We start from the raw sequence: 12,500 nt of genomic DNA, 5'->3' as shown, positions 1-12,500 counted from the left end.
ATGGCCAGCTCCACGAGCCTGCGCTGCGGGCGAGCTGCACGGCCAGCTCCACGAGCCCGCGCTGCGGGCGAGCCTAGGAATCGAGCGTACCTAGCGTGCGAGATGCCTAGTTATTATGACAACATTTCACACAAATTGGAAGTTGGAATCAGCCACGGAAGTCAAGTCAAGTCAAGTCAAGTTTATTTGTATAGCACATTTCATACACAGAGGCAATTCAAACTAAGTGCTTCACATAAAATGGTTGACACAAGAAAATAAAAGAATAAAAGAAGAGGATAAAATAGACATTTAAAAGCATCACAACAAAACTTTAAGAAAAAGCATAAAAAGTGCACTAAGCAACAGGTGCAGCAGTTACAAAAAGAGCTAAAAACTTACAGAGGACTCATTGGGTTTGTTTCTATATTAAATCCCCTGAAATCATGGCTCTATAAGAAAACATGATTACACACACATGATTGGAAAAATGTCCATAACCTTTATAATAGTTGGACTCAAACCTTTATAGGCCACACACATCTCCTAAAAACAGCTGTCAGCAGTTAAAAGCGACGGTAAGCATACAAGTCTTTAGTCTATTTTTAAAAGTGAGTAAAGTTGGGGCAAATCTGAGGTCTTCAGGCAGATTGTTCCAGCTAGCAGAAGCATAGTGGGTAAATGCAGCCTTCCCATGATTTGATTTGATCCTAGGGACAGTTAGTAAGCCGGACCCTGCGGTTCGTAGCGTGGGAGCAATTCAGCGATGTATTTTGGCTTTGGGCCTAGGCCGTTAAGTGATTTGTAGACTAGTAACAGTATTTTAAGGGGAGAAGTGTTGGGTCTGGGTCTTAAGGGGAGAAGTGTTTGGAGTGGGTTGGGTCTGGGTCTTAAGGGCAGAAGTGTTTGGAGCGGGTTGGGTCTGGGTCTTAAGGGGAGAAGTGTTTGGAGCGGGTTGGGTCTGGGTCTTAAGGGCAGAAGTGTTTGGAGCGGGTTGGGTCTGGGTCTTAAGGGGAGAAGTGTTTGGAGCGGGTTGGGTCTGGGTCTTAAGGGGAGAAGTGTTTGGAGCTTGTTGGGTCTGGGTCTTAAGGGGAGAAGTGTTTGGAGTGGGTTGGGTCTGGGTCTTAAGGGGAGAAGTGTTTGGAGTGGGTTGGGTCTGTGTCTTAAGGGCAGAAGTGTTTGGAGTGGGTTGGGTCTGTGTCTTAAGGGCAGAAGTGTTTGGAGTGGGTTGGGTCTGTGTCTTAAGGGCAGAAGTGTTTGGAGTGGGTTGGGTCTGGGTCTTAAGGGGAGAAGTGTTTGGAGCGGGTTGGGTCTGGGTCTTAAGGGGAGAAGTGTTTGGAGTGGGTTGGGTCTGGGTCTTAAGGGGAGAAGTGTTTGGAGTGGGTTGGGTCTGGGTCTTAAGGGGAGAAGTGTTTGGAGCGGGTTGGGTCTGGGTCTTAAGGAGAGAAGTGTTTGGAGCGGGTTGGGTCTGGGTCTTAAGGGGAGAAGTGTTTGGAGTGGGTTGGGTCTGGGTCTTAAGGGGAGAAGTGTTTGGAGTGGGTTGGGTCTGGGTCTTAAGGGGAGAAGTGTTTGGAGCGGGTTGGGTCTGGGTCTTAAGGAGAGAAGTGTTTGGAGCGGGTTGGGTCTGGGTCTTAAGGGGAGAAGTGTTTGGAGTGGGTTGGGTCTGGGTCTTAAGGGCAGAAGTGTTTGGAGCGGGTTGGGTCTGGGTCTTAAGGGGAGAAGTGTTTGGAGCGGGTTGGGTCTGGGTCTTAAGGGCAGAAGTGTTTGGAGCGGGTTGGGTCTGGGTCTTAAGGGGAGAAGTGTTTGGAGTGGGTTGGGTCTGTGTCTTAAGGGCAGAAGTGTTTGGAGTGGGTTGGGTCTGTGTCTTAAGGGCAGAAGTGTTTGGAGTGGGTTGGGTCTGTGTCTTAAGGGCAGAAGTGTTTGGAGTGGGTTGGGTCTGGGTCTTAAGGGGAGAAGTGTTTGGAGCGGGTTGGGTCTGGGTCTTAAGGGGAGAAGTGTTTGGAGTGGGTTGGGTCTGGGTCTTAAGGGGAGAAGTGTTTGGAGTGGGTTGGGTCTGGGTCTTAAGGGGAGAAGTGTTTGGAGTGGGTTGGGTCTGGGTCTTAAGGGGAGAAGTGTTTGGAGTGGGTTGGGTCTGGGTCTTAAGGGGAGAAGTGTTTGGAGCGGGTTGGGTCTGTGTCTTAAGGGCAGAAGTGTTTGGAGTGGGTTGGGTCTGGGTCTTAAGGGCAGAAGTGTTTGGAGTGGGTTGGGTCTGTGTCTTAAGGGCAGAAGTGTTTGGAGCGGGTTGGGTCTGGGTCTTAAGGGCAGAAGTGTTTGGAGTGGGTTGGGTCTGTGTCTTAAGGGCAGAAGTGTTTGGAGTGGGTTGGGTCTGGGTCTTAAGGGGAGAAGTGTTTGGAGCGGGTTGGGTCTGGGTCTTAAGGGGAGAAGTGTTTGGAGTGGGTTGGGTCTGGGTCTTAAGGGGAGAAGTGTTTGGAGTGGGTTGGGTCTGGGTCTTAAGGGGAGAAGTGTTTGGAGCGGGTTGGGTCTGGGTCTTAAGGAGAGAAGTGTTTGGAGCGGGTTGGGTCTGGGTCTTCAGTGCTCCTGGGGGGAGCAGGAGATGATTTACAGTGCTGAGATGACTGGCCTGTGGGCTAGAGGGAGAAAAGCCAGCTTACCACTGCATCAAGCTCCCCAATGCTGCATGATGGCTCTGCCTCTTCCAAAGCCATGAGTCAACAGAAACCAGCTCATGTACGCCCGGTGAACATGCACACGCACACACACACACGCACACACACACACACACACACACAGAGACACACACACGCACGCACACACACACACACACACACACACACACACAGAGAGACACACACAAACACACGCGCACACACACACACACACACACACACACACACACACAGAGAGACACACACGCACACACACACACGCACACACACACACACACACACACACACACACACACACACACACACAGAGTTGGGGGCTGGTGAGACAGACAGACAGACTGCGTGCTCAGCTGTCTGTGTCGGGGCTTTATGTGCTGCAGCACTGAAATGAAACACAATGAAAAGCCTGGAATCAATGTGCAAGGAAGGCTGCTGGGCCGCCTTTAGTTCCCCTGCATATATATATATATATATATATATATATATATATATATATATATATATATATATATATATATATAATATTTATTTATTTATTTATTTATTTCTTATATTTATATATATATACATTATATATATACAGTATATATAGATACAGTATATATTTAAGCAATATAGCATGAGAGCCAGTGTGTTGTGGCAAATATACCATACCATATTTTAAACAAGTAACATTAGCCTACCGCTCACACATTCAGTTGTTTGTGTTTCATTAGTCTCGCTGGCCAGCCCATGGCCAGCCTCCTCTCCCTTCCGTGAGTAGGGAGGGGACGCTGACCAGCGAGACTAGTGTTTCATTGGAAAGTCATAGCAACGTCATTGTAGAACGCACGCTAACGTTAGCTACCAAACTAACGCTAAAGAAACAGCACTGCAGCACTACTAGACAAACAAGCAGACTTACCAAATACGTAGACGCCAAGACAAGTTTCCAATACATGTCCGAATAAAATATAAAACTGTCTGACAGGGGGAGAAAGAGCATGACTGACTTCCGCCTGACTTCCTCCAAAACACACGTCATTACCGTAAGTGACTGAATTCAGTCAACACAAAAACATACCGTAGGCCTAATGGGGGAGAAAAAACATATTTATTTTAATAACCGCTCCCGGCTGTTAAGGGAAGACCGGCGCTTATGTGCAAAATTGAGTTTGACCCCCTGCGGTTATTGGAGACTCGGCGGCAATTGGGGAGATGGCCCCTATTAGAAGTTTTACGGTATACGGTATATATATATATATATATATATATATATACACATACATACATACATACATACATACATACATACATACATACATACACAATATGTAATTGTATCAATTATATTATGACAGGACAGGGGCATATTGTAGTAACTCACCAATCAGTATCTGAATGGGGAAGTGGCTGGACCTCTGCCTCAGTATCTGAAAACACAGACTTTCAGGGTTCATACAGGTCTGGCTGAACTACACTCATTCTGCACGCCTCTACCATCTTCTGCCATCTTGCCAGTCTTGTTGTCCGTAGCATCATGCTATCATGCTATGCATTATATCATTAGGAAACACTTCCACATACTCCTTCACTCGATTTCTGCTATTCTGGACAGCAAGGGCAGTGGCTGTACAAAGTGTACATCGAGCGTATTTTGTAGTATTAAACACATATTTAAACCAATTTTATCAGGCTCCAAAAATTCTTCCAACAGAACGCAAAGAATGGCCATCTCAGCTGCCATATTTATAACACAACAGGGTGTTTAACGCACCACTGTTTCCATTTAAATAAACGTTTTGCTGTTTTGTTTTCCCAACGCTTCACAACAGAAAAGGATATGATGTCTTGTGTGAGGGCAGGAATGTAATAAAGGCACCATCTGTTACCTGTTGAAGAGAAATATGTTTACAGAAGAGATCAAGTGAAATTGTCATAATGCAAACAATAAATAGACTTGTGTAAGGAGGCAAGGTATTTCTCCAAATCCAGGTCAGGTGAAAAACGGATTTCTGTGCTTTTTCTCTCTCCAAAGGATGATTTTTTTTTAAACCTTAGGGACAGCAGCTAGTCACATGCAGTAATGTACAATACAACATTAAAATATTACCACCATTTTGTAACCAGTCACAAAGGCCACATGCTCAAGGTAACAAGCCTATCGCACGCAATAAATCCATATATTCAGCGATACAAAAACCAAAAACAAACAAACAAAACAAGTGTGACACCATATTAACCTAAGACCACTGGCACTTCTAAAGCAACTGACAGTAGCAGGCTGGCAGCAGGGCACACCTGCCCAGGTGGCCCCTCCCACACTGGCTGTGGGAGGGGCCACGGCAGCCATGGCCTCCGTGAAATTCCCACCCTGTTTCTGACCAGAAAACACACATCAACAGGCACACAGGCCTCCAAGATTAGCTGGAATTGGTCTTCTTCCCTTCTATCCTTTTCTAGTTCATGTACCTTTGTTCAGAATGTCAAAAGAACATGTGTTCTCTCATGCAAGCTGATCTCTCCTTCCCTTCCTCCATGCAGGGTGCTAGAGTCTTTGTAACCGAGAAATGCAACTGCCTAAACTGAGTTGGATTTTAGTCTCTTCTTGTGTATTTGATGTTTGTATTATTTCAATTTATTTGTCTGTTTTGTTTATATTTGAATTTGAATTTTGTAACTGTAACTGAGTTGTTAACTGACCTGAGATTTCAATCTCAAGGGACTTCCTGGTTAAATAAAGGTGAAATAAAAATGGGGGATGTCCGCTGATCTCTCCTTTCCTTCCTCCATGCAGGGTGCTAGAGGCAGAGGGATGTCTCTGGGTGAGGAGCGGGCCGGGGATGCGGGTGCGGCGCCCGTGTACGTGTACGAGTCCAAGGTGCACTGTGCCCACATGCTGCTGAGCCTGGAGGAGCAGCGGGCGCGGGGCGTGCTGTGTGACGTCACGCTGCGGGTGGAGGGACGGGAGGTGCGCGCACACCGCGCCGTGCTCGCCGCCAGCAGCCGTTACTTCCTGCAAGCCCTGCTGGCTCACGCCGGGTCACCGGGCGAGACGGAGCAGGTCATCAGCCTGCCAGACAAGGTGAAGGGCCACAACATATAGACACACGCACGCATGCACACGCACGCGCACACGCACATACACACACACACGCACGCATGCACGTGCACACACGCACGCACGCACACACACACACACACACGCACACACACGCACGCACGCACACACGCACACACACACACACGCACACACACACGCACGCACACACACACACACACACACACACACACACACACACACACACACACACACACACACATATAAAGTATGTGCAACTCATTCCCTGTGTTCAGCCACCAACATGAAGACGAAGACAAAGACAAAGAGAAACATCATGGAGGTCTGTGTTTTTTGAGAGGTGGCGTCTGAACGACGCAGGAACAGCGAGGGCCTGGCTGACATTATGGCAGCTAAAAATATTTGTTGCTGGTACATTTTCTCAGGTTACCTGCGATTAGCAGATGAGCCAAAAATTTACTTTTGGACCCTGATCACACCCCCAAAGCATGATCACATGATCACATCCCCAAAGCATGATCACATGATCACATCCCCAAAGCATGATCACATGATCACATCCCCAAAGCATGATCACATGATCACATCCCCAAAGCATGATCACATGATCACATCCCCAAAGCATGATCACATGACCACATCCCCAAAGCATGATCACATGATCACATCCCCAAAGCATGATCACATGACCACATCCCCAAAGCATGATCACATGATCACATCCCCAAAGCATGATCACATGATCACATCCCCAAAGCATGATCACATGACCACATCCCCAAAGCATGATCACATGATCACATCCCCAAAGCATGATCACATGATCACATCCCCAAAGCATGATCACATGATCACATCCCCAAAGCATGATCACATGACCACATCCCCAAAGCATGATCACATGACCACATCCCCAAAGCATGATCACATGACCACATCCCCAAAGCATGATCACATGATCACATCCCCAAAGCATGATCACATGACCACATCCCCAAAGCATGATCACATGATCACATCCCCAAAGCATGATCACATGATCACATCCCCAAAGCATGATCACATGATCACACCCTCACATGACCACACCCCCAAAGCATAGTCTGCTTTGTTTATTTGACTCTAAATAGGACCATAATTGAGTAAATGAACATCATGCGTTATTGAAGAAGACTTGAAACATCAATTCATTAGGAAAGTGTTTATTGAGGTCATAAATGAAATGAGAAGTCGGGTCATTTTCCCATTGACCCCCTTCTGTACAATCACACTTCCTTTCAAAGAATGCAGGTTTAATTTTTTATTGTTTATAATTCATTGGTAACTTCATCCCTAATACCTCATACCAACATTTCATACCATAGAATTTTAACCCCTCAAATGCCAGTGTACAGTAAGTACAGTAAAAATAAAAAAGTACTGAAAAAAGACAAAAAGTGGATTATTTTCCTTCCCATAAAGTGAAACTGGATTTCTCCTGGGGGGATTATCATGGCTTGGGATATGTCAAAGATTGGCAGCAACATTTATTCTGATCATCTTTAGTTTTTCAAGAAATGTACATTTGCAAATGAAATCCTCTTTTTACCGTTGGTCCATCTGATGGACCGTCATATTTATAATGTATTCATTTATGAATATACATTTAATTTTTTTTTATTGTTTATAATTCATCCTCCCTAATACCTCATATCAAGATTTCATACTTACTCAGAACACAGTACAATAAGAAAGTACATACAAACACAAAAAGTGAATTATTTTCCTTCCCATAAAGGCAAACTGGATTTGGGTCTGATATTATGGGCAGGTTGGGGTGTTTTACAAAAGTCACCACTGCAAGATGCCTAGTGTCAAAGATTGGCAGGATCCATCTTAGAATGATGTCACAATACCTGACATCACTAGCCTATGACATCATCAGTGATGTCATAAGATGATTTTGGTCAATAATGATGTCACTGATGACATTACTGATGATTTCACAGACATTGTGACATCATCAGTGGGTTTTCATACTTTTTTTTGTAAAAATCATATTTTTCATATTTTGAGCCAAAAATCAAAAAAGCACATGTTTTGGACTACCAGCCATTTCCCCCAAAACACACAAATTAGCTTTAGTCCAGCATCCATCCTGGTCTAAAGGCTTCAAATCAGTAGTGTGGACCGTCAAATTCAGTTTTCTAATATTTTCCCATCTTTGGCATAGGAATACATTTTCTGTACATTTCATGTAAACTGCATGGAATTGATTGCTATGCCAAAACTGGGGGAATATGGGGAAATACCCAAACACAGTAGAAACTACAATTTTGACCCCTTGAGTCAAGGTGACATGTGTAACATCAAGAAAATAATGATTTTTTGGAAAATTAGCTGGGAGTGCAATTTCTTTTCTTTTTTGTGTGCAAAATTAACATTGAAACCAATGCAATTATTAAAAATATATTAAAAATATTGAGACCATGTAACTCCCCCAAATTTTCAACCAACTCCAAAATCTCTTTTCAAGGTCAAATTTCAAGGTATTTGGTCCAGGATGAGAGCAGAAGAAAATAAAATCCATTACTTTTGTGAAAATTTGCTGGGAGTACCAATAAAGTGTTTATATTAATGTAAGTTAATGGGTCCATCTGATGGACCAATGGTAAATACAGGTGTATTTTCAAAACAGGGTGTTTGGTAGAATGTCTCCCTCTAGGAATGACTTTTGTAAAACACCCCCAAAACAAAAACTAGCCTTAATTTCAGACCATTTAGTCCAAAAATGTCCAAACGGCCGCCACGCGAATGTAAGAAATATCCATCAGATGGACCAGTAGGGTACATTGGCCCCTTGGTTGCCCCTGCTGTTTGTGTTCAAAACTCACCATCAAACTTGATTGAATTGAGTACAGTATGACTGAATGAATTGAGAATGTTTCCACATTTCATCTGACACATGAGGTGTGATGACACATGAGGTGTGATGACACATGAGGTGTGATGACACATGAGCACACGAGGTGTGATGACACATGAGGTGTGATGACACATGAGGTGTGATGACACGTGAGGTGTGATGACACATGAGGTGTGATGACACATGAGGTGTGATGACACATGAGCACACGAGGTGTGATGACACATGAGCACACGAGGTGTGATGACACATGAGGTGTGATGACACATGAGGTGTGATGACACATGAGGTGTGATGACACATGGGCACACGAGGTGTGATGACACATGAGCACACGAGGTGTGATGACACATGAGGTGTGATGACACATGAGGTGTGATGACACATGAGGTGTGATGACACATGAGCACACGAGGTGTGATGACACATGAGGTGTGATGACACATGAGGTGTGATGACACATGAGGTGTGATGACACATGAGCACACGAGGTGTGATGACACATGAGCACACGAGGTGTGATGACACATGAGGTGTGATGACACGTGAGATGTGATGACACGTGAGGTGTGATGACACATGAAGTGTGATGACACATGAGGTGTGATGACACATGAGGTGTGATGACACATGAGCACACGAGGTGTGATGACACATGAGGTGTGATGACACGTGAGGTGTGATGACACATGAGGTGTGATGACACGTGAGGTGTGATGACACATGAGCACACGAGGTGTGATGACACATGAGGTGTGATGACACATGAGGTGTGATGACACGTGAGGTGTGATGACACGTGAGGTGTGATGACACGTGAGGTGTGATGACACGTGAGGTGTGATGACACGTGAGGTGTGATGACACATGAGCACACGAGGTGTGATGACACATGAGGTGTGATGACACATGAGGTGTGATGACACATGAGGTGTGATGACACGTGAGGTGTGATGACACATGAGGTGTGATGACACATGAGCACACGAGGTGTGATGACACATGAGGTGTGATGACACGTGAGGTGTGATGACACGTGAGGTGTGATGACACGTGAGGTGTGATGACACGTGAGGTGTGATGACACGTGAGGTGTGATGACACATGAGGTGTGATGACACATGAGGTGTGATGACACGTGAGGTGTGATGACACATGAGGTGTGATGACACGTGAGGTGTGATGACACATGAGGTGTGATTACACCTCATGTGTCATTGAGAGTGAACTATTCTGGTGGCATTAAAATGAGCTCCACCAACGGGCATTTACCAAGCTGCCAATATCCAAACTTTAAAAAGCATGGAGTATAGCTTTGTCTTCTTACCCACCTCCACAGGCAGGTCAGACGCCAGGCAGGGTCAGCTGCAGATCAGCAGCCCTGGAGCCGGGAGGCATTCAGCCACACCGCGGTGTGAAGGACAGTTGACCTGTGTGTGTTTGTATGTTGTTGAATGAGTGGTTAGAGAGAGAGAGAGAGATAGAGAGAGAGAGAGAGAGAGAGAGAGAGAGATAGAGAGAGAGAGAGAGAGAGAGAGAGAGAGATAGAGCATCAAGGGACAAGGGTTTGTGACCCAAAAGGCACTGATTCCAATCCCTGGACCACCAGGGAAATTGTTGGTAGCGAAAGTGAATCTCTCATTTCTCAACTATGGTGAAGGAAGGTATCCTTGAACAAGGCACTTAACACCCAGCTGCTCCTCTGGAGCTGCTCGGTAGCCGGTAGAAGACTGGTTCTACTGTTCACGTCCCAGTGTGAATGTGTGTATCAGTATGAATGTGAAGAAGGGCATCGGCGCTGGATAAATCAAGGTTCAAAATAGTGGTCGACCGATTTGGGTTTTAGAGAGCAGCAGGGTGGCCGATATATAATGCCAATATCATGTTGTTATTTTTTTTACAACAAATGAGACACAAAAGTACTGAACTTACATTTATTTAACACTAATGTTATTGTCTGCATTGTCTCTGTTTGCTTAACTCATTGAGTGCCAGCGACTTTTGGAGAACGGACGCTCCCAGTGCCAGAGTTTCAGAGTGTTTTCAGTGATTTCTCGAGGCCCACAGAATATTGTGTGATATTACTATGTAAACACCAAACACGCACAAAGAACGAGGAGACTCTATTGTATCATCAGCAAAAAAAAGTTTATTGATACCATTTTCCGTTCTTTAGTTATCAGCCGGAGAAGATAGGTCAAAAACAGCAAAAACAGGCGTTTCCATCTAGAAGCTGAGATATTCCGCCTTTTCTGAAATGAAGCATTTCAAGCACATTCACTGAGTCTGAAGCTAATATTTTCTGATGTAGTGACGTGGTGTAGTTGTGTGGTGCCCTGCGTGCCCCACCCCCCTCTCCCCCCCTCAGCTGCAAACTCCTCCCCACACTAACACACAGCCTCACGCACCCAGCGTCTATTTTCGGAGTGCTCCGTTTTTGTGCGCCGGCTCCCAGCGCGACACGGAAAAGCCAAACCGGACTGCTGAGAATGGTTTGGCCCTTCGGCGTCGGGTGCTGCTTTTCTGGCGGCTAATCGTGTGGAGAAACTATACAGCAGAGACAGAGGGGCTGAGTTGTGGGTGCGGATTGACTGCTGTTCGCAGCCAACGTCAGCTCCAGCCAGAGCCATCTATATGGCTCTGGCTGCAGCATGAGCGGTTTCTCTTTCATCACGGGGCTTTTTCCTGCTGTTTTCCTGACCTTTCTCTAATCTGGAGAGCACTGTCGCCACCTAATGGGTCTGTAAAATAGGTTAGAACACGGCTCTCTTGAATACTCGATTCTGATTGGTCAATCAACAATATTCACCGGTCATTATTTCTCGACAACCGACCGCTGCTCTGCCACACCTGGATTAATCAGTTGATAAGAGCTTTTTGTCAGCAAACACTACTAATTAGGCCAACCAGTTGCAGCTGCGGTGTCTTGTGTGCCAATTACGAATGAAACCGCTTTGTCGTTGAAAACGCTATTAAAAAATCTATTTGAATAATTATTTTTGTCAGATTATTGAATGATTTAGTTGTAGGCCGTGTTCTAAGCGGGATAATGTATATTGAGGCGGTGATTACTGGGAAATAATGACCTTCAGGTGATGATTAAGCCCTCCGCTGCGCGTCGGGCTCAATCATCACCTGTCGGTCATTATTTCCCCCGTAATCACCGCCTCAATATACATTATCCCTTACTTATACACCTTCAATAGCTACAATATTTGTACAGGAGATGCAGGAGGCTTTGATCCACGTCCCACCGTCAAAAAACGCAATTGACGACTTTAGTCGTCTTTGGCACTCTACGTTACTTTTCGAATTGACGACTATACTCGTCCTTGGCACTCAATGAGTTAAGTAGATCTGCACTCTGAAAGGACAGAGCCCACGGAGAGACAGGACAGGGCCCATGGATAATAATAATAACAATAATAATCATCATAATAATTGATTGGATGTATATACAGTAGCGCCTTTCTAGACACAAAGCGCTTCACATATCAGGGGAGGGAGGGGGAGGGAACTCAACTCATCCACCACCGATGTGCAGCACCCAACTGGGTGATGTGTAGCACCCACCTGGGTGATGCACGGCAGCCAGTTTGCGCCAGAACACTCACCACACATCAGCTATCATGGTGGAGAGTTGAGAGCTGAATGTGCCAATTAAGTAACGAGAGTTGATTAGATGAGAGAGAGGACATGGGCCCACAGTAGGGAGAGGACAGGGCCCACGGAGAGAGAGGACAGGGCCCACAGAGGGAGAGGACATGGCCCACAGAGAGAGAGGACAGGGCCCACAGAGAGAGAGGACAGGGCCTACGGAGGGAGAGGACATGGCCTACGGAGGGAGAGGACATGGCCCACAGAGGGAGAAGACATGGCACACAGAGAG

General features: G+C 45.7%; 1 protein-coding gene across 1 annotated transcript in view; it reads left to right on the top strand.

The window, feature by feature from the left end:
* Nucleotides 1-5,439: 5,439 nt before the first annotated feature.
* Nucleotides 5,440-12,500, top strand: part of LOC310773345 (transcription regulator protein BACH2-like) — a gene marked incomplete at both ends in the record, with an annotated part of 25,371 nt that continues 18,310 nt past the window's right edge. Inside the window, one exon of the mRNA XM_083633217.1 lies at nt 5,440-5,709. Within this exon, the coding sequence (XP_083489343.1) occupies nt 5,440-5,709 (270 nt within the window). The remainder of the gene's footprint in view (nt 5,710-12,500) is intronic.

This window comes from Poromitra crassiceps (genome assembly GCF_964638095.1).
Source record: "Poromitra crassiceps genome assembly, chromosome: 3".
NCBI lineage: Eukaryota > Metazoa > Chordata > Actinopteri > Beryciformes > Melamphaidae > Poromitra > Poromitra crassiceps.
This window is presented reverse-complemented; position numbering and strand designations above follow the sequence as displayed.